Consider the following 22,243-nt stretch of genomic DNA (forward strand, 5'->3'; position numbering starts at 1 on the left):
TTTTGCTAGTGGGGGGAGGGGTCCTACCTTCAATTTGTAAAAAACACACTTGCGAAGAGAAAGAAAGCCAAGCACAATACAAGGTCTGCCTGACGGGCGGCCACGGCCAGCCCTCAAACATGCTAAAGTCCACCCAACGAGGGCTCTGAGTGAACGCACACGACGCGGACGGCAGTGTGTCGAGGTCTGCACCTTCGGCTGCAGCCCGTCAGGAGGGGCCCGGCCCATTCCACCTGCGCCCCTCCGCGGGCGGCCCCGCTCCCCAATCACAGGCCCTCGCGACAGTCCCCGGCCAACAGCAGCCCATCACCCGTCAGGGCTCTCACTGTGCCACTGGAAAGTGGGAGCGGGTCCCAGCTGCCAGGAATTCCTCGGAAACCAGCGGGACTCCAGTGGGGGAAAAAGACATCTGGGAGAAGACACGCCTCCCCAAAAGCAAACTGGGGATGGAAACAGTCATTTCTATCTGTGTATTTTTCAAAACAGCTTCAGTTGGCCTCGTCATGGCTCAAGGATGCGCTGGACGCCCCTGGCGAACCGAAGGTTCCAGATCCTAAAAGACTGAACCGGGGATAGAGACGCCTGCGTTCGGAAGGCGCCGCTCAACTCTTCGCCTGTGCCTCCGCGGCCTTTCGAAGCCGCTAGCTGTCATAACACCTGTAATTCAGCCCGCGAAGGCATCACGGGGCATTTATTATAAATCTCACAAAACACGTAGGGCCCCTTTGCACTTTAATCATTTGCTAACAGTTACAATAAGATTGTATTAAAAATTTAAACGGCCCTACTTAAGCCATTTACCTTCAAACGTCCATTTCCAGGGAATGAATCCAGGGACATGAACGTCGCACCCTTGGCCAGATTTATGGCACCGAGAATATTTCTCCTGATACGGCTCTGATAGGTGAAGTCTAATGGCTTTAGTTTTATTACTTTTTAAGCACTTAATGGGGAAATTTAGACGTTTTCACAAGACTGAGCTCCAACAAGAACGGAACATTGAGAAATGACAGGCGGGGAAAGGTCTCCAAGATTCGGTTAGACAAGCCCAGATTAAACACAGCCGGTGCAAGTTTTAAGAAAATGACGAATATCGAAGGCTTCCCGCGACCATTACCCCCCGCCCCCCAACGTCTTAAATAGTGCGGAGAACACGGAGAGTGGCCACAGAGAATTTTATTATTACCCATGTAAAATTTTAAAGCCATTTAAGAAACGCCACAGTATTTAATTTCCCCCACACACATTTACAGCCGCCGACCACAGGGAGGTGACAGAGCAAACTCCGTCATCACCTTCCTGTAAGCGCCATCGCCCTGGCAAGTGGCAACTGTCCCTGCCGCCGACCCGACTGTCGGCGGGCAAGTGATCTCGCAGACGCTCGGAAGTGAGTCGGAAAGTTTTCAGGGAACCTGAAGTAATTTCCCCCCCAACTTGAGCCCACACAGCTGTGATCCCTGGGATTTCAATTAATGCCGAGGCAGTAATCCTATCAATCACGGAGGACTATAAATTTCTTATCTTTCTCATTAGCTGCACAGCTTACATATAAACACACCTCGCCGGGGACTGTAAATTATGGGGCTCGAGGCCCTCCCCACCGTCAGACGGAACAGGGGCGATCTGAGCACATCCGAGGTGCGATCACCCAACTAGAGCTGATTTACATGTCTCAAAAAAATAAAAACCACCGCCAGTCACTCCGACAGCACAGCTCTTCGAGCTTGCTTATTTGGCTTAAAACTTGTAATGACCCGTCTTTATTAGTATTACTAAGTTTTATGTGCAAAATCCAATTTTCTGTGGAAATACATTTTTTGCTGCATCTGCCAATAATACCTTCTGCGGTTACCTGTAGCTATTCATTTTTTTTTTTAGACCTAAATTCCTCAACTTATTTTTTAAAGCTGTAAAAAAAAAAAAAATCATCCCACAAAACTATCGCCTGCAAATACAATTGGGTACAGCTGCATCCAGCGAGGGCCTGCAGACCCGGGGTCAGGAGGGCAGCTGCCTCCTCAGGAACCTTGAAAGGCTAACACGGTGACGCCAATAGTCTGAGCCTCACTTGAGCAGCTTTGCTACATTTTCGCTGATGGCTACATTTTCTACATTGGCTACATTTTCTCTGATGGCTACATTTTCTACATTGGCTACATTTTCTCTGGTGTCCTTTGTCTGAGCCTTTTAGGGAATCCCACTATCCAGGTAGTTTTCTAAACGTTACAAACTTACAAAGCAGCTCAAGGGGTCTGAAGTTCGCTCTATGCTGTTTCTAGGGCCGACCACACTCCTGCCAGGAGCTTCCAGCCTCCCCCACATCCACTCTGTGTCTAATTAATTGTATCTTTCAAATGAAAATGGATGTAGCACGTTAACTTACACTCTCAGTCGGCACAGGAACCAGGGTCAGAGCGTCCGCAGCCGCGACCACACCGCCACCTAGTGGCCCTGCTGCAACTTGCCCGGCCTTTCTGAGCAGCTTGGGCTCTGGGCCCGAAACCACGAGAACTGCCTGCCGGGTTCTGACCCGTTCTCGGGCAGGCGGACAGGCCGCTGAGTGAGTTCCAGGAGAAGAGGCCACAGTGAGAACCGTTTCTTCGCACAGTGTGAAAAGCAGAAAATATTAATCACAAACTGTTTTCAGATTACAAACACCCCAAGAGTGGAGGCAGAAAGCCAAGCCAAAGACAAGCCTCGGAATGAAAAATAGCAACTCTTCAATGAATTTAGGTAATGTTTTTAGGAGAGATTTAATGTTTTGGGTGTAAGGATAAGAAAGGAAACCAGGTGTGCTTGGTTAATTAGTAAACTACCCAAAGGAGACCCACCCAGCTGCCTTGGGGACTCTCACTGGGGACACAGTGAGGAGCCGGGCACTTCACCTTACGGGGCCCCGAGAACCACTTCTAATGAGCTGGTGTTACTGTTTAAAAGAATCAGAATTTACAGTGAGTCGATCTGCTTCCAGAACCCAGAGGGGAAGGTGGCTACGAAAGATTTAGAGTTTATTTGTCCTACATCCGGATGGGACCGGACAGGACAGAGCCATTTCAACACCTTTACTGGACAGGTGAGGGGCGCGAGGCCCAGAGGGCGGAGTGACCGCCCTGAGGGCAGTCGGCAGCTCACAGCTCTGGGAGGCCAGCGCCCGAGGGGGCCCTGCCCAGGGCTCTGCTCCAGTGGGTGCCGAATGGATGAAGGCTCCTCGCGTGAAGGCCGGGCCTCCGTGGGTATCGCCACCTCCCGAGGCTTCCATCACTTTTACCACAGGTGGCTGTTTTCTTTCAAAGCCCCCCAAGCAAGCTACGGATTCATCCAGTTATGACGGGCACCCCGGGAAGGAGGTAACAAGGGGAAAGTGTCCCAATCCACAGCTGGTTAAACTGAGGCAGCGTGACGCTGAATCACACAGGATAAGCTGAGGTGGACCCGGAGCTCTGCGGTCCAGCCGGGTGTCACCCACGGGCCACCTGGGAGCGACGGTGTCTTGGAAATTAACTCGGCAGCATCTGAGACGACGACTCGGTGTCTATTGGGTCCCCGAGCCCACGGGCGAGCGGCTGCTCGTTACCAGCCGACCTTAGGAAACCAAGCGGCAAGCGGGTCAGGAGAAACGCAGGGCCTCGGCAGGTCCGGCCCGTCGCCTGCAGCGGCCGGGCTTGTCATTAGCAGGCTTCGAAGAAACATCTGGGCTTCGGGGTTCCCTTTCCTTCCACTACCCTCTAAATAGATCATTAAATGATTCCACCCGCGCGCCGTGGTTTGTCTGCGAAACCTCGGATGGCTTTGCTCTAATTTCCGCGCACTTATTTTCATCAGGCAGAAAGGCTGAACAATAAAATACATGATACACTGGAGCTAACGTGAGAGAATGCTCTCACTCCGAGCCGTGGGCAAATATTTTTCTAAAGGTCTGCAAACAGCTGCACGTTTTAAACATGTCTTTTCCGGCTCTGAGGTCAGCTGGGGCAGCACCCAGCCGCGTGGCTGAGCGCCGCGTGTGGACGGAGGCCAGTGCGCACTGCGGCTGCTCAGGGCCGTGGGGCCGAGGGTGGGCGCTCTGATCGGCGCCTGCGGGCTACAGACGAGAAGCCGGTGCCAGGGGGCAAGCCGGCTGGTGCCCACACACGGCACTCGGGTAATACCTGCGAGGAGGGCAGCAGGGCCGACGCCGAGGCTGGATCCCGCCACGGCGCTTCTCTGCCGCACAGCGAGGCCCCTGACGCTGCTTCCTGAGCATAAAATGTACTTGTTGAGTCAATGAAATGGATCTGCACCTGCAGGCAGAGGAGGGGGCGCCGGTGTTACCCAGAAAGAGCTTGTGTCGAGGTCGAAAGGTGAGGGCCCCTGGGTTCAGGCAAGGCCACTGGTGAGGCTGGGGAGAGATGGGGGGACAGAGTGGGCTAAGGAGTGGGAAGCAGGAATTAAGGAGCCCCGTGACTGCACAAGACGACAGCAACGTGGATGAGGGGCCTGGGAGCGCCTCCACCAGCCCTGACCTTGCTGGGCCTGAGCCCCTCCGGGCTGCGGTCATGCCTCCGGGAAGACAACACCGAGCAGAGCCCAGCTCTCCACCTGCTCCTGGTGGCCACTGAACCCGCAGTCATCCAGCCCATGGCTCCGGACCTGCCGCCTCCTTGTCACACGCCCCTGACAACCCTGAGGTCATCCTGCCTGGGTCTGGGCCAGGCCCAGGGCGCCTGGTGACACAGCCCCTCCCAGGGGTGCCGGGGTGCATCTGGAATCTGAGCTCCACCTCCTTCTGCGTCTGCACCTCAGGCACAGCAGGGGTCCCAGCTTTTCCTGGAGCCTTCCTGAGTCACGTTGCCCCTTCCCATCTGTAAGAGCTTCCTGGGGTCATTCCAACCATTTCCCACAAACCGGGCGGCGGCTGGACACATCAAACTCATTCTCTCAGTTCTGGAGGCCCCGAGGCCACAGTCGGCACCACAGGGCTGACGTCGGGTGCTGGAGGGGCTGTGCTCTCTCCAGAGGCTCCGGGGAGGGCCGGTGTCCTGCTTCGCCGGCGGCTGGTGGCTGCGGGCATCCCTCAGCTCGCGGCCGAATCACCCCCGACTTCAGGTCTCTCTGCCCTCGACGGGGCCCTTTCCTCTGCGTGGTCAAGTCTCCGCCCCCCTTACCAGGGCCCGTGTGAAGGCCCTGAATTTAACACGTCTGCAATGACCCTCTCTTCCCGTGAAAGGTCCTGTCCGCGGGTTTGGGGGTGTGGGCGTGCAGGCCTCTGGAGGCGCATCTCCACCCCGCGCCCTCGGGCCGCGGCTCAGGTACCTCCCAGCTGTGCAATGTGGCCGCGGCGAACTTTCCCAGCACTGACCCGGTCATCCCACCGAAGCCATTGCCCCCACACCCACCAGCTTCTCTAAGTTGCTTGAATAAAATTCTGAAATGACTGAGTGCATGACAACCTGCCATTCAATTTAAGCTTCTATTTGAGTCTTTCAGGAGAGATTCTGTTACAGTAAATTGACACGAGATCCGAGAATGGATCTTTATAAAATCTGGCTTAGTTCTGGTAATTTGCCAGTGAAGGGGGGGGGTCTAAAAGAGCCTATCTGGTCCTCAGTAATATTTGTCGAATGTAAGTATTTAATGACGTCGGTTCCATCCTTTCCTAGGAGACGGACTCCATTCCGGCCCCTGGCCTCTCTTCCTATAGCCAAGTCCACCAGGAAGCCAGCGACGGGCACAGTTCCCCTGTGACGAGGGGCGAGGGGAGACGTGGGCCCCCTCCCGTGCGCTGGGTGCTCTGCGCAGGGCGGGGGCTTCAGCACTGAGGGCGCCTGACCCAGACGGTAAGGACCTCAGATGCCACCCGGCTGGCGCTCGGGCGACACTCACAGGATGAATCCAGCAAAGGTGCGTCTGACGAGCAGCCCCCGCCTCCCGGGATGGTAAGTCCACCCTGGCACGTGCCAGCTGAGGAGACTCAGGAACAGCTTTAGAGGAAATTAAACAACAGGGACTATCCCCAGGCCTTTTTAAAAAGGGCTATTAAAAACGATAGAGAATAAAGTCCGAGTTTTGCTTTAAGAATACTGAAAACTGGCGAGATGGGGGTGCAATGAAATGTTTACCGCTAGAAGGTGGGACCAGGTGATTTTAATCGACTTCTTGGTCATTTTCTGTAGTTTTACAAATAAGTGTTGTTTTGATCAGGAAAAATGTTTACATGTATAAACAGGCAGTATTTAAAATAGACGTGACATTTTAACAGAAATGGACGTGGAAAGCAGAGCTCCGTGGTCGTATCTCGGCAGCCGAGGGACGGGCCTCCCGCCTCCCAGGGCAGGACGCGCTCGGGGACAGTGCTGTGGCCGCTCCTCCTCCGTGGCCCGTGGTCACGGCCACGGCACAGTCAGCGCGGGCGCCAGCCTCTGCCCACCGCGCCCCGCCCCGGCCAGGTGAGCGCGGGCACCCGGGCGTTCCTCGCCCCCCGGCCCCCCCATTCTATAGCAATCAAGTGAACTGTACTCCACGCGGGAAGGTCGCCTCCGAAGGGGTTTCTCCCAGGGCTCCCTAACCGCCCTCGGATTGCACAGCGGCGGGAACGGGGGCAGCCGGCTGCCTGCTGTCTTTAGTAACCCCTGGGAGGGGCCCGCCGGGGAGCAAGGGCGGGAGGCCGCGGCTGGCGTCCCCAGTCACCCGCACACCCGCCGCTCCGCGGGAACCAGAGGGGGCAGTGCCCAGGGAAAGACCCAACGGTGACGTTTCCAATCGGATGCTGCGGGGACTCTCGCTCACATTTGTTCGGAACTAGCTGATTCGTGAGGATGCGCGCCAAGGTCGTAAGCAGGGTCCACGTGCACGAGATCCATGCTTCTCAGGCTGTATTTCAGCGGCAGGTGTTTCTTCTTTCGTAAGAAATTCAGCACGAGCCCTGGACAGTTTTGCTCAGTGGTTAGAGCGTCTGCCCGCGCACTGAAGGGTCCCGGGTTCGATCCCAGCCGAGGGCATGTAGCTTGGTTGCAGGTTAGATCCCCGGCCCGGGTCAGAGTACAAGCGGGAGGCAACCAATTGACGCGTCTCTCTCACATCAGTGTTTCTTTCTCTCTTTCCCTCTCCGCCCCCCCGCCCCCCCTCCGAAAAGCAATTGAAAAAATATCCTTCGGTGGGGAAAAGACCAAAAAAAAAAAATCATCGTGAAACTGCCGTTGTCTCCAGCCTCACTCAGACCCAAGCCACTCCCTCAGGTGCCGTGGCCCCACCTCACCCACCGGAGCCCGCAGGGGGTTTATCTCGGGTGCTGACTGAATTCAAGGGGAGACCTGGAACCTGGGCCTGCTCTGCCCACAGGGGTTCGCTCTCACGTCCTCACGCTCGGGGGGAAACCCTGAGCCACTCGAAGACCAGCCTGCGGAAGCTGCCCCCCCACGGCGGACGGACCGCCCTCCTCGCGGGACGGTCCCGCTTCTGCCTAACTCCCCTTCTTGCCGCGTCTCCGCTATGCTGAGGACTGGAAACCGCGGAGGTCCCCAAACTGCATCTGCCTCCTTGTACGTTCTGAATGCTCGATTTGTAAGTAACCGGACAAAAGATTAATTTGCACAGAGTGGCCTGCGATTTGATGTTTCTCCTTTGAGGTACAAACATGTCATCAGTCCCCTTTTCCAGATAGAAAAATTGAAATTTTTCTGAGATGTCACAATTTCTGCGGGAAATCGGGTAGTGGGAGAAAATAAAGGGTAAAAGCAAGAAATAAATTAGTACCCACAGCAGGGAGAAGCCCTCCACCTTCATGGTAAAAAGAAGAAACACCCCCAAGAAGCCAGGAGACTAGACCCAGGCCAATGCCTGTGTGCCCCCGGCCACCCCGAGCCCACAGAGAGGCAGCTGCCGTCGGGACGGCCCTGGGCGCCTGCCAGTGACTATGCCCCACAAGCCACCTCTGCGAACGATGTCGACTCTCCAAACGCTGACCAGCTCCCTTCCCTCTGCCCAGAGACCAGTGTGATTTCCCATTTGCCTCCTGGTCTCCAACTACCCACCAGACGGCACAGACAAGAGCCCAGGGCCCCCCACAGGAGGGGCCACAGCTGGGCAGAGAGGCTCCACCCAGACGCACACAGCCACCCTGCTCAGTCCAGGTGCCAGGGGGGGCCTGCACCCCGCCTGCCTTCAGAACAAGGACGCGGACCCCAAAGTGAGAAGCCTGGGCCGTCGCTCAAGCCAACAGGACTCTCGGTGGGTTCATTTCAGAGAACGACAGCCCTGCAGGTGTGGCTCAGCTGGTTGGGCGCAGTCCCATGGACCGGGAGGCCGCCGGTTCGATTCCCGGTCAGGGCACAGGCCTGGGTGCAGGCTCGACCCCCAGTAGGGCGCGTGCAGGAGGTGGCCGGCTGGTGTTTCTCTCTCTCCCTCCCCCTTCCTCTCTCTGAAATCAATAAAAACATTTGAAAATATACCTTTATTGATTTCAGAGAGAGGAAAGGAAACGGATAGAGAGAGATAGAAACATCAATGGTGAGAGTCATTGATCGAGCCCACAACCCGGGCATGTGCCCTGACCGGAATCGAACCCCGATCGCCTGGATCCTAGGTCGACGCTCAACTGCTGAGCCACGCCCAGCCGGGCTCAATAAAAACATTTTAAAAAGAGAGAAGGGGCTAAATAATAAACCGGGTTACTCTTTTCTGTTTGTAAAAAGCGTATCTTTGGCCAGATTTTCCGTGCTTCCTCTCTAAAGTTCCATGCAAAGCAAACGGGAGCCAGGGGTGGTGGTTACACAGAAAACACCGTTGCTTCATCTTTTTAATTGTTCTCCCCGTTCCCGTGAGTGCAGCTTCGCCTCCGCACTCGGGGCCGCTGACCCAGGAGCTTCGCACGCTTTGCGGGCCGCGTCTCATCACAGGTCCGGACGACCTCACACCGGCGAGTGTCGTCACTTCCGCACTCGGCACAGTGAGGACAATCCTCACGCGGCCTCCAGTGCCCCCTAGTGGCAGCTTCACCCAGTTGCAAAACCGAGTAATTTTCCGTGACTAGCAAACCCTGAACCTGAGGGAGCCTATCCCAGACCCGGCGTCCTAGTTCCCACAACACCTGTTACAGGAAGACAATGGCCTGGGCAATGAGCTTTTATCAAACAGCTTTTTGGAAATAACTTATAGGACTGCATTCTACCCCACAACCCCGAGTACTGAAGTGCCTTACATTTTATTAAAAATAATTGTGGCTTGAAGGAGCATTTTCGCTCACTACCAGGTTTTAAAATGCAACCCATGGCTCTGAAGTATAACATTCACAGGAGGGTAGAACCATGCAGCTAAGAGACAGACATAATGCCTGGCTTCTCATGAGCTACAATCTTGCTCTCCAACGGGCCCGGCCTCCCTGGCCCCGCCTGCTCGTCTGTAAAGCACAGAGTCGAGCTGGACAGTTCTCAGTCTCCCCAGATCTGAAATTCTTTAAGTCTGTAGATCAGGCAAGAGATGCATTTAAATGCAGAGGATACCTCGGTGTTTCATTTAATCAGGAAATCTTGGTGCAGAGGTGGGAGCACCTCCCGGCATCCGGAGCAACCCGCTGGTGCTCAGCATTTTCTCTTACAGTTTACACACAGACTTCAAGGGGAAGGAGTTTCCTGAAATTCCCCAAATCAGACAAATTTCTCCTTGAACTAGGCTGCAGTTGGGAGTAGAGATGGCAGGCGAGGAACCACAGCGCCCCCTGCAGGCACGGACGTAGGCGTGAAAGCCCCACAGGCCTGGATGGGGGAAGCCCGAGGCTTCGCCGCTTGGCGCCAGGATGGATACCTGGATAGCTACCGAGACGATCCCCAGGTGAACACGTTTTAGGTTCTCAGAGGCTGGGCTGCTGCTTATTAATTGTATATTTAAGTACAAGCTCCCGGCCACACCCCCCGATGGAGGGGCCCGCTCCTTGGGGGACAGCGCAGAACTGAACGCCGGCGGCACCTGGGGGAGCCTCGGGTGGAAGCAGCCACCACCTGCGCTCCGGGCTCCTGCTGCTGCTCACCCCCCCCCCCACCTGCCTGTGCGCCGGGAAAAAGAAAAAACGCTCCCGTTTTTAGTCTTTAATTTCCATAGTGACTCGTGTGGGTTTCCCAGGCTCTGACACTGCAAACCTTTAATCATGGATTCAGGTTTTATGTCCCTTAAAGGGGGGAGTACTCTGAGCACGCTGGTCCCGATGCTGGCCCAGGACCCCCCTCCGGGAGACGACACGGAGCAGACGGGGGCTGTGCTTGAGCTGCGGCCACCGCAACGTGCCCGTGACCGGGGCAGGCGCGGCCGTGTGTGTGCCTGGAAAGGGGGGCGGGCGAAGGGAGCTTCTCGGCACAGAGATAAGGGGGGCGCCAAACTCAAGGAACCGGGGCGGGAAGGTGGCTTTCTCTCTGCTCCCCTCGGAAGCTTCTCCACTCCAGGCATCTGTCTCTAAGGTGACACCAGGAAAGGCGACATCGCTCGTCGGAAGGGACTGACAAAGCTGGAGGGAACGCGCCCCTTTGACGTCTAGCTCACCGCCGAGGGTCACAGCTACACACGGAGCGGGGGCCAGCCTCTGGGCCGTCTGCTCTCTGGGGTGCCGGGGTTCTCTGGCCTCGGAGGACCCGCCTGATACACCCGAGGGCACAGCCAGGACCACCTGCTCCCAACGTCACCCCCGGATGCCAGACTGTGTCTGCCCAGGAGAACGGCTGCCATCTCGTAACAAAACAACTGCTTGTGTGCAGTGGGCTCATTCTCACGTTAAGGGACAGACCTATTGAGAATATTTGAAACACTGGAAGTTATGGTTATTCTGTCTAAAAATGAAAAGTTTTTAACATGAAAACATCCAGTGTGGCCAAGGTGTAGGAAGGGACATCTGGGGAGGCAACCAGATCTCCCGGAGGGTGACTGGGCAAGTGCCAAATGCCAGGAGGCTGCGCCCACCACCGGCCCAGCGGCCTTGCTTCCAGAGGGGAGCCCTGAAGACGCGACTGAGGGCAGAGACCAGCTTTAGGTGAAGAGCCTCCCACTGACACACTGACCCTAAAACAACAAATAAACAGGGAAAAACATTAACTATCTAGGAGGAGACTGGGCCAAAAGTTGTTATATCCACTCAACGGAATGCAGTGCAAAAATGAGAAATTATACTGAAGAAAAAGCAGGATTTGTAAAACATCACAGTGCCCAACAATCCATTTCTTCAAACACGTGGGCGCACATGCGAGCACACGTACAAGCACGCACACACATCTACACGTGCAAGATTGCACACGCGTGCACGGGGGCCTCCACAGCACCAGCCGCTGGGCGGGGTGTTACAGGCGGCTTTTGTTTCCACGCCTCGCACCCTTTAAAAATCCTCTCTCTCTTCTCTTTGGCAAATCTCACAAAACCCACCTTACCCATCACAGTCTCCACAGTCTATTTTTCTTTGAGACAAACAGGTCTGCAATCCGCTCTCTTCACGGTTTACTTTTCCCTAAACCAGGACTGACGGGTGAGGCTGTTGGTGTGTCCCTCCCTTCACAACGCGCCTAACGCCCTGCACTAAGCACACACCTGGCCCCAGGTTCCCGAGCCTGGCCTTCGGGGAAACCGCCAGCTGGTCGGGGCTTGAGCACCCCGCCCACCCCGGGGGCCAGGCTCACCCCGGCAGCGGGCAAAAATATCCGTCCGGGCCTGGCCGGCGTGGCTCGGTTGGTTGGGAATCGTCCTGTGCACCGAAAGGTTGCTGGTTCGATTCCCGGTCTGGGCACATGCCTGGGTTTTGGGTTTGATCCCCGGTAGGGGGCATGCAGGAGGCAGCCAATCGCTCTCACATCAATGTTTCTCTCTAAAAAAAAAAAATCAATAAACTAATCTTTAAAACCCATATGTCAGAGTCCGTGCGGTAAAGCTGCCCTCCTCACGTGGAGGCGTTTCACAACTAGGAGGCCGGCCTCCTCGAGGACCACCTGCCTCATCTGCCACAGGCCGAGCCTTCTGGTGCCAACCCAGGGGGAGGGGTACGTCCTTCCTCCGGAGGGAAGGTCGGAGCCTGGCTACGGCCACATTCTACACGGGGGGAAAAGTTACGAAATAAAGAGGCTTCAAAATTACTCGAAAACATCAGCAAGAGGGTGAGACAACTTCTGCCGACCCTCTGCGAAGGGTTAACCGGGTCAGAAAGGACACGGCCACTTAATCATTTTAAAAACATTAGGGCGAGCAGAAAGCCGTGGCGTTATGAACAGATTATGAACAAAAATAAAAGCCATTTGTATGCACTAATGACACACGGAGCTAATGCAAGCCGGCTGAAGTCGTTAGGAGGAGTCCTGGGGCCAAACGCGGCGAGGAGGCCGCCACACAGCAAAGCACTAAAATAACCATTTTCTGTGTCATCGATAAAATTAATTCTGAGCCGAAGATGGGAGTCTTAACATGGAAATCGAAACAGAGGGCATTCGCTGACAGCGAGCCTAATGACCTCGCGTCGGCAGCGCGAGAGTTAACCGGGGCGCTGGGAGCCGGGTGCGAGCGAGCGGCAGGGCCCGTCTGGTTTCCAGGGAGAGAAGCACAGCAGGAAACATCCCCGATCGGGAGGAACCGCCGAGGCGATCGAGGCCGCTATTAGCACCATATTCCGCAGCATCGTGAAATGAAAGATTACTTAATGCCTCTCGTTTGTCATAATATCAATCTTTAACCAAGATGTTCAGAAGACTTCTTCCTAGGTTGTTCTTGAAAGAATCAAAAGGCCCGAGAAAGTTCACTCTGGCCCCGGCCTGGGAGGCTCGGTGGGTGGGCGGCGTCCTGCGCCCCACAAGGTTGCGGGTGCGATTCCCAGTCAGGACACCGGCCTGGGTTGTGGGCTCGGTCCCCGGGCGGGTGCTTCGCTGTCATATCGAAGTTTCTCCCTTTCTCGCTCTCCCTCCCTCTCTTTCTAAAAATCAATTTTTAAAAAAAAAAAAATTTAAAAAAAGCTCACTTTGGAGAGGTAATTTTAAGCAAATCAACTGTTATTCTAAGGCAGTAATTCCTTATTAAAAGCATGGCCTTTGGGTCCACTGAGCAGTTCAAAGGTCAAGAAATAAACTCTTAAGGGGGCAACTTCTAGGCAAAGGCCAACAAAGAAACAAGCTGGTTTCTTGTGTGTGACGAGTGAATGATGCTGAAACCACGTGGCTCACTCAAGGGTCACCACCCCCCCAAGCAAACATCTGGGGACGCGGCTCCCAGCTGTGAACCGGGCCTCATGGAGACACACTGCCGTCCCCCAGACTGCGATGTAAACACCAGTCATGACGACAAATGATGAAAACTACGTAGTAACAGGCACTGGGATCCTTCGCTCACTTTTCGACATATGCCAAACGTACACACATTTAGGGTTTGCTTTTAAACGTGAAAAAATCTTATTTTTGGAAGCACTCCTTTGGGGGAAAAAATATACATGTAAACATAAAACTAAGTTGGCTCCAATCTAATCTCTAACAATAACGAAATTAAAAACACACACACGCACAAGAGCCACAAAAGCCAGCAGTGAAACAGGACCCCCAGCGATGAAAAGGAAGCAGCTCCAGGAGTGACAGACGGGTGACAGGTCCCGCCCAGCAGACAAAGGCCACGGCGTCCGCAAGCCGGCGGCGGGGCCATGGGCGCGGGGCGCGGTCCCGGGAGACCCCCTCCACTTAATGACGCACGAACACTCACGATTAGGCCGCGCAAACGGGCTCATCAGCACAGCCACCGCCGCCCGGACACTCCTGTAATTGGGACCGGGAGCCACGACGTTCACGCGACACGGGACTCTCTGTACATCGGGGTTTCCAACTGCGGAAGCAAAGGGTTGAAAGCCAACCGGGGCCCCGACTGTCCCGCACGACCTTGGGCAAGGCCCACACGACCTTGGGCCAGCCGCGCGACCCCTCCCGGCTCGGCCCCTGGCATGGGGGGTCCAGGCCCGCTGAGCGCCCCGGGCAGGGCTGAACGGCGTCCTCGAAAGCGCTTTCCGGCGTGTTAACCGCGTCCTGGTGCGAAGGGCTGGGTGCAGGGCCTGGTCGGGGAGGACTCTGTCAGAGGCGCCCGCCCACTGGGACAACACACAGGACGCGGGCAACTGTCGGGCAGAGCCCGTTAGAGGCCATCACCCAGCTTCCCGCCCGAGTGCACCTAAAACGGGAAGGTCCCCCACGCGAGACACGGATCTACCCAGTTACCCTGACAGGCGAGGGACAGAAACCCGCAGCTGGGGGGGTTAAGGGGACATGAGGTAGTTTGTAACTTAAACCGATCTTGGCCCACACGGGTCTGGACCTGGCCTAACAATGACCATCCGGGCAAAATTCTGCACGTAGGTTTTCCTGCTGTCCTGTGAACACAAGCTCAGGAAGGTAAGAGGCTCGCGTTTTCGTGGGGAACTTGCCTTAACCTGCTTAATGGGACACTTTGACTTGGGACTTAACAAATGACTAGCATTTTATCATCTACGGACAAGGGTGTTAATCCTGCACACAGAGCCACCCCCACGCAAAACGAAACTGTTCACAGTCCGAGCCTCTGTGCTAGCGCCTTCGGGGGGGGGGGGGGCACAGTATCAGCGATCGGGAAATTTAGAGCAACTGTTTGTGCCACCGTCTGGTTGGGCTCATCCTGTATGAAAGGAGCCACCCCAACCCTTACCTGGGACCTTTAAACTATTACATGAAAGTGACGCAGAAATATCTGAAAGAAACTTAAATCCAGTTTCCGAAATCCAACGGCAGGGACCTAAAATCCCGAACGTCCCACCATGAAGGCCACGGACAGAGTCCACGGTCCTCCTCCAAGAGGGGGCAGTGCCGCGCCGGGGCCTTCGCGCCACCTGCACCCGGCCCAGCACCCGCTCCTCCACCCAGGCAGGTGCTTGCCCTGCAATCCTGGGTGACGGTCCCATGTTTGCCCCCCTTACCGGGCTCCCACGTCACCAAGGCAGGGGCCCCACCATGCTTCCCACTGTGTCTCTCCCCCTCACCAGAGGGGCCACGGCCTGAGGCAGGTGCTCACGTTGGGGGTGAATGACTGACTGAACCCACTTCCCTGCCTCCCGACTTCCCTGCCGCTCACGGAGACCCTCCCTCCCGAGTCACCTCCCAACAGCCACACGGATGAGGCAAAGGAAACACATGTTCTGTTTTCCTCTTATTTTCACAATTTACTTTGTTTCCAGACACATGAAGTCAAAGGTTAGAGCAGCAAAGACGCGAGGTCCCGGTCCCCCAAAGCGTGACCCCGGTGGCAGCCAAGGGGGTGCGGGGCCTGCGGGAGCCGGGCCGAGTGTGGAACACGTGGTCTGTTCCCTTCCGCTGACGAGCGAAACCCGACACAGAAATGACACTTTCTCTTTACATCCTTTCTGCAAAGGCACAGGAGGTGAATAAAGAAAACCAAGTGCCAGGACACAAGGAGGCCAGAGAGGCCACTGAGATCCGCATACACGAGTGGGCAGTGAGCAGCGGCCGGCCGGGCCCTCTGCCCGGCCTGCCCGGGGCGGGGCGGGGGCAGGGCCCAGGTCCCGTCCACTCGTGACCCCACGGTTGAGGCTCGAGGCTCCTGGCCCGGGACAGGGTCCGCTACAGACGGAGAGCCTCTGGCCAGCTTACGCCACTTTTCTGAGCCTCGGTGTCTAACACTGAACCTTATGAGTTTTTTCCCTTTGAGGATGAAGAGGGGTTGTTCCTGTTAGTGATTTCCAAGGGCTGAGCATGGCCCCCACTCAGCAACTACTCTGACCACTCACAATTAGAGCGCTCATGACTTAATTAAAAAATACACTGTATAATTACTATATAAAATGTGCACAGTAACCTCAATTTTGTTTTTAAAATTTACCTTCATAAAAATATTGGAGGATGAAATCACAATTGTTAGAGAGGTTGTAGTAAAATGGGCACTATTTCCTTTGCAGACTATGCACAATCTAAATATTTAATGAGAATGTCTTCTTTCTAAGAAATAAAATATGCTGAAACTCTCCTGAGCCTGCGATAACCGAACTAAGGAAACAATGAGCTGAACCAGTCGAACTGCTGCTTGAGGACGCACCAGAGTGACACAAGACGCTTCAATATTGTAAACAACGGCATCGGGAGAGACCCCTCCGACCTTCCCCACCAGGGCTCCAGCCCAAGGACAGTGGTAAGCGCTTCCTCACACAGGCCACGGCCTGGCCACCACACAGCCACGGCCTGGCCACCGCACAGCCACGGCCTGGCCACTGCACAGCCAGAGGTTTGTGGCCTCTTCCAAACATGCCAGGTGAAGGGGCACAGGCCTGAGCATCACCCCACAGATGCGGTGCTCGGATCTGACCCCAGGGCCCACAGGTCAGAGGCTGACTCTGACACCCGAGTGGGCAGGGGACCTGCTGCGTGGGAAAGTGGCTCCGTGCTCACAGCGGGGTATTTACCGTCCTGAAAGACCCTCTCCACGTTCAGGCCGTAGGTGGCGCACGTCTCATAGTAGGTGCACCGCTTCAGGTCGCTGGACAGCTTCCGCGCCCTGGAGTCGTCGATGACCCGCGGGTTGGTGGAACTTATGGCATCTGGAACCGACAAAGGCAGGATGGCAACAGGTGACCACGGCAGCTCTAATTCCTCCCACAACCCGAGATCGCCCAGTAGCTCAAAACCCTCCCCTTACCTGTGCTGACAGGATTCCTTTACCCACTTGGAGTTTTTAAAACCCAGTCTACCCCACAAAAAGCCACCCCCCGCACAGGAACAGTCATCGTTAGCAGAATGTTTCGGGGGATCCTGCTTCTGAGATGGAAATAAAAGGCTGCCCAGAAAGACCAGGAGAGAGGAGGAGTTGAATGTGGCCCCAGAGGAAAAGGCGTCAACAGGGAAAACCCAGGGTCACTGTGTGCAGGTGACCATGACGCACAGAGCGCCCTGCTGACAGCACTGATCAAATCAGAGGGAGTCAAGGGGTCGGTTCTCCCACTCGGGGCCCACAGCCGGGCTCCCCCAGGGCCTCGTGCAGACACGAGGGCCATCCGGGTGGGAGGCACGGACGTGCCCTCCTCCAGCTGGGGCAGGGACACCGAGGGCCAGGCTCATGCCCCAGGACGGGAGCAGAGAGAGACGAGCTCTGGCACCCAGGCAAGATTGCAGGGAAACTGCCGGTGTACCGAAATAAAAGGAACAGGAGCCACCGTCCAGTCGACACTTGTGTGCCCATGGGTGCGCTGAGTGCCTCACGCAAACTCCCCGTTTTACCCCTGCCAGAGCCCCGGGAGGTGGCGGTCAAGGTGGCACAGCCCGCAGGCAGTGAGGCCGCCGGGTCTCGGGGTCCCGATGCTGGGGCTCAGACACGCCCCTCCACTCCCGGCTCCCCAAACACTGATGTGCGAGATGACACGCCACTCGCCGAACACCTGCCCCCTCCTTGTCATAGTGAGTCTGCAGCAGGGAGGCCCTGTGAGCCCTCAACACAGCCCGACCTCGGGCAGCGGGCAGGGAGACGCCCGCACAGCCCACTGGGCTCAGAAACACCCCGGCAGGCCCGGAGGGAGAGGTGCTTATTGGAAACGAACTGCTTCGTCTTTAAGAAGCTTTACGCAGGATCTGCTTTAGATGAGCTACACCCCCTCCCCTGAAAACACTATTAAGAATTTTCAAGTCACTGACTCAAATACGCCCATTCTGCGCATTAGAGCAAGGCCTTCCTGCCGGCGCGCCCTATTCCTGGTGACCACTAGAGGGCGCTCTAGGCATAAAGAACCTGGCTCCTCCTTGGTTTTCGGTCAAACCTTCCCCCTTTGAAGATTTAGTTATTCCATCACTGCTAAAAAAAAAAAAAAAAAAAAAAAAAAAAAAAAAAAGCAAAAAAGTGGGGGTGGGGGTGCTCTCCATGAAAACCCAACTCTAACGTTTCACATCTGGCCCACTAAGAAAATGCTTTCGGTCTATCCCACCCTACTCCTAACACTCGCACCCGCTCCGCGGTCTGGCCGCATCACTTCAGGGTCCTGCCCAAGCGGCCGACCGCCCTGAGCTCCGTCCTGTCGGACCCGGTGCCAGGCAGACAGCTGACCCTCCTGCCCCTTCGACAAGGCTCAGGGCTCGATGGAAAACTCTCGCTACAGCAGGCGTGGGGGGCACACCACGCGCTAATTCTAAAGAAATGGACAGAAACTCTCTATGAAGAAAACAATGAAGAAATCATCCAACCTTTCTCGACGTGGTTATTTTTTAAGTTAACCCATATTTCTTAACGTTAACCCTCATCTGATTTAAATAAATAAAAAAAATGTTTAATGTGACCTCTCAGCAAGTCTGTGAGCAAGAACAGGACACAGGACACGTTAAGCGATGTCACTTTAGCAAGAGACCAAGTGTTAAGTGACCTGGAAGAAAAGAGTGGATGTGCTCCTACAGTCCGAGTCTATCCCGAGGGGCCTTCTGGATCCAAAATAAAATAGAGATCGCGAGACATTAACAAACAGAGCAGGAAGAAACAAAACTCCTATACAGCAGAAGTCAATGTCATTTTATTTATTTTTACTTTTTAATGTTTTTACTGATTTTTTTTGAGAGAGAAAGGCAGAGGGAGAGAGAGAGAGAAACATCGATGACAGAGAAACATCGTCCATCGGCTGCCTCCCGCAGGCCCCCTACTGGGGCTCGAGTCCGCAACCGGGGCAGGTGCCCTGACCGGGAATCGAACCGGTGACCTCTTGGTTCCTAGGGGGACGCTTGACCCCTGAGCCGCACCAGCCGGGCGTCAGTGTCATTTTAAAGGTGCACCAAGCCTGGCCGGCATGGCTCAGTGGTGGAGCATCGACCCAGGATCCAGGTGATCGGGGTTCGATTCCCGGTCGGAGCACATGCCCAGGTTGCGGGATCGATCCCCAGTCGGGAGCCTGCAGGAGGCGGCCGATCAGTGACTCTCTCACCATTGATGTTTCTCTCTCTCTCTCCCTCTCCTTTCCTCTCTCTAAAATCAATAAAGATATATTTAAAAAATAAAGGTGCACTGGAAGTTAGATGAACTACTGTTTAGGTTGCTTATAAGCTTTTACATACAAAGAGAACTAACATAGGCTAATGTAGAAAAGAACAGGAAACATTTCATTTTTTCTAAAGCACTGGGGGGGGGGGGGGGGGGATGTTGTTTTCAGGTGGCCGAGGGATTTCTCCATAGAATCAACTCAGGACATGTGACAACTTCACGCTCGCTGTAAAAAGTGAGCCTCCGGCAGGAGATTACTTCTTTAAAGCGCTTCTGAGTTCCTCCCCAGGAAACGCAGCCCCGGACCCCGCTCCCCGCTCCCCCACCGCGACCCTTCGCACATCGCTCACCCTGGGTGCCCACCAGCACCAGCGGGATCTCGCTTGTGTTCCGGTAGTTGGCCATCCGGCTGTAGTAGTGGTAGACAGTCTGGAAGCTGATCTCATCCTCCAGGCTGAAGACAAATATAACAGCGTCCACCCACATGGCAAACTGGGGAGAGAGGAAGGGGGGCAGAGCTGAGCGAGGAGCCGGAGGACAGGGCTCCATCGCCTTCGCCAACGGCGCGGCCGGCAGACCCCTCGGGCGGGCCGCCTACGGGGTGACTCTGCTGCGACACGTGGCTGTGGCTTCGCTAACATCCTCTCATCCTGAGCACAACACGCCTGGGATGGGACCCTCCTCCCCTGCCCACCCCGGAGACGTCCTCCCCCGTGGGCATGTCCACCCTCTGTCCCAACCGCAGTCCTGCGAACAGAAGGACCAGAGCCAACCTGGAGACAACTGGGGACTGAGTGACCCAGGAGCTTTCTGTTTCATACAAAACTCCCCTCCCGGGACCCAGAGACCCCGGGAAGCCTGGCTGGACCCTCTGAGATGGGGGCCCCTCCCCGGGGCTCCCACAGGCTCCCCAGAGATGCCCCATCCCCGAGCGCCTGCTCCTCTGTCAGGAGGTCTTTGCCTGGTAAGGTCAGCTGCCAGTGGATTCCTACAGCACCCTGCGGGCGTATTATTTATCGTTATAGAAATGAACAAAACTAATGAAAATTAGGGGGGAAAATGAAAACCCAACAGCGGCCTGACTGTTGCACTTCATGCTTGTTTCACCTGAGCCGGGTGGACCTACAGCAAACCCCTTCTGGCGATAACCGCGCTGCGAGCAGCGTCGCCCCGCTTGACTCTCGCAGCCGGCCTGTAAAGCCGGGGCCCAGGGACCGAGGGGCCTCCCCTCGGCGGCTTCTCCGAGTCGCACACAACTGCAACCCTGAAACAGCCTCCTCTTTCCAACTGAGAAGGAATTAAAAAAAAAAATCCCGTTTGCTTTCTCTAAAAGAGGCCGAGGCTCCTGCATAAGCTCTGCTGGCCGAGGCGTCAGCCCTAACGTTATTTGGGGAAATTTCTGGCGGGTCAAGTAAGCTCTGATTTCCACTTATAAGCAACATATTCCATTATAGGTGAAGCTTATACGTGATTAAACTTCAGTGAACCTCAAGTTCAAGTGATAAATATAAAATTAAATGGGAACAAGAACTTAGGAACAAAGAATCCTTCGGCAGCAAACGATGTCCCTCCAGAGGCGCCAGGGACCAGGCCAGCAGAGGCACCTCCCTCCCTGTCTGTCCTGAGGAACGTTCTCTCTTCACTGTGGGGTGGAGCAGTCCCCCCCACACCCCCCGCACCCTCAGGATCCCCGGGCCGCCCCCTCTCCCAACCCCAGGCGGCACCTGCCGGCCTCCCAGGGGAAGTGTGAACCCCGCCCTCCGGGCGCGTCCCGCCCGCCCAGCACCAGCAGGTGGCGCTGCTCCCCACCCACTGCCCCAGAGAAAACCAATCCGTTTCCACACTGCCCCAGGGCGACACTGGCAGCCCCAAGTCGGGGTTTCCTTCCTGAAGCCGCTGTCTGTGGGTGCACAGGGTGAAATGCGGTGAAATCATGAAAACGGCGGCCGTGCTGACACACGCCTGGGAGCGGGAACCTGAGAATCGTTTTTCCCCGAATACTCCAGCCCGCTGGGCCTGTCGCGAACTTTGACAGGCTCCACCCTGACGCCCATCCCTGGAAGTGGGAATCCTCAGGGTCAGCTTCTAGGCTAAATGAGAATGAAATGTGACCTGAATAGGAGATTGGTCCACAGGGAAACCATGTGGACACTTTCTGGTGGCCAGAGGCGAAGACGGAGACCTCCGGGGGTCCTGGTCCTACCCACCTCGGCGCTGGCGCCCTCAGCAGGCTGGCCAGCGGGGTCTGTGCCCCATCGCCACGTCCAGCCTTGGGTGGTATCTCGGGGCGTCGGGACAGGAATGCTCAGAGCGACTCGAGAACGAATGAGCTGACCCAGGGCGGGCCCTCCCCAATATTACAGATTCAGCTCACAGTACATGCTCAGCTAATAAATTATGTAAATAAAACACTAAACTGGAGATCAAGCAAGAGCAAGAAAGAAGTCTTCCACGCTCGCGCTTTCTTATCTCTAGAATGCGCAACAGCCACGGAACTTTCAAAGCAACCACGCTGCGCTGCACGCAGGTTGTCAGGGGGACCGGCTCGGGAGCGGGAAGGACAGAGATTCCGGATGTCAACTCAACCGGGCTGACAAATCGGCACAGTCTGCCCTTCCTTCCTTCACCTTAGAAACATGGAAAGTGCCCAGCCAGGGATGGCTCAGTGGTTGAGCATCGACCTAGGATCCAGGAGATCAGGGTTCGATTCCCGGTCAGGGCACTGCCCGGGTTGCAGGCTCGGTCCCCAGTAGGGGGCGTGCAGGAGGCAGCCGACCAATGACTCTCATCGCTGATCTTTCTCTCTCTCCCTCCTCTCTTCCTCTCTCTGAAATCAATAAAGAAATTAAAAAAAAAAACCACCATGAAAAGTGACAATCGGCTGCATAGACCGAACTTCCCCCTGGGATTTTACCTGAAGGAAGAACAGAATCGGACATTTTCATGGGGCATCTGTCCCCTTTTCTTGAGCGCACTGGCCCCAAGCTCCTGGCACCGGAACCTCAGCTGGGGAGCAGCTGAAAGGCCCGGGAGCCGCTGGCGTGTGACACTCACCTGGGCCTCTGGGGGGCCCCCTTCATCTCTAATCAGCAGCAGGTAGCTCTGCCCGTCAACAACGATCTCCTTCTTGAAGCGGCCACCTGCCACACACACAAAAAAACCCCGTTACGCAGGAAGGACAGAGCGCGCGGAGGGGAGACAGACGTGGGCTTCGCTTGCGGAAAAATACACCCTGGGCTGTCGCCCTGGAGGCGACTCTGAGCCTTCAGGAGTGGGTTTCGGGTCT

General features: G+C 55.7%; 1 protein-coding gene across 5 annotated transcripts in view; it reads right to left on the minus strand.

The window, feature by feature from the left end:
* The window catches only part of AGAP1 (ArfGAP with GTPase domain, ankyrin repeat and PH domain 1), a 335,462-nt gene that overhangs the window by 186,145 nt on the left and 127,074 nt on the right, over window positions 1-22,243 (minus strand). For all 5 annotated transcript variants that reach the window (XM_087819495.1, XM_087819494.1, XM_087819498.1 and 2 more), the window contains exons 4-6: window positions 22,012-22,097; window positions 19,308-19,449; window positions 16,412-16,546 (exon numbers count right to left, since the gene is read on the minus strand). In XM_087819495.1, the coding sequence (XP_087675621.1) occupies window positions 16,412-16,546; window positions 19,308-19,449; window positions 22,012-22,097 (363 nt within the window). The remainder of the gene's footprint in view (window positions 1-16,411; window positions 16,547-19,307; window positions 19,450-22,011; window positions 22,098-22,243) is intronic.

Source organism: Miniopterus natalensis, chromosome 8 (genome assembly GCF_054644295.1).
Source record: "Miniopterus natalensis isolate mMinNat1 chromosome 8, mMinNat1.hap1, whole genome shotgun sequence".
Lineage (NCBI taxonomy): Eukaryota > Metazoa > Chordata > Mammalia > Chiroptera > Miniopteridae > Miniopterus > Miniopterus natalensis.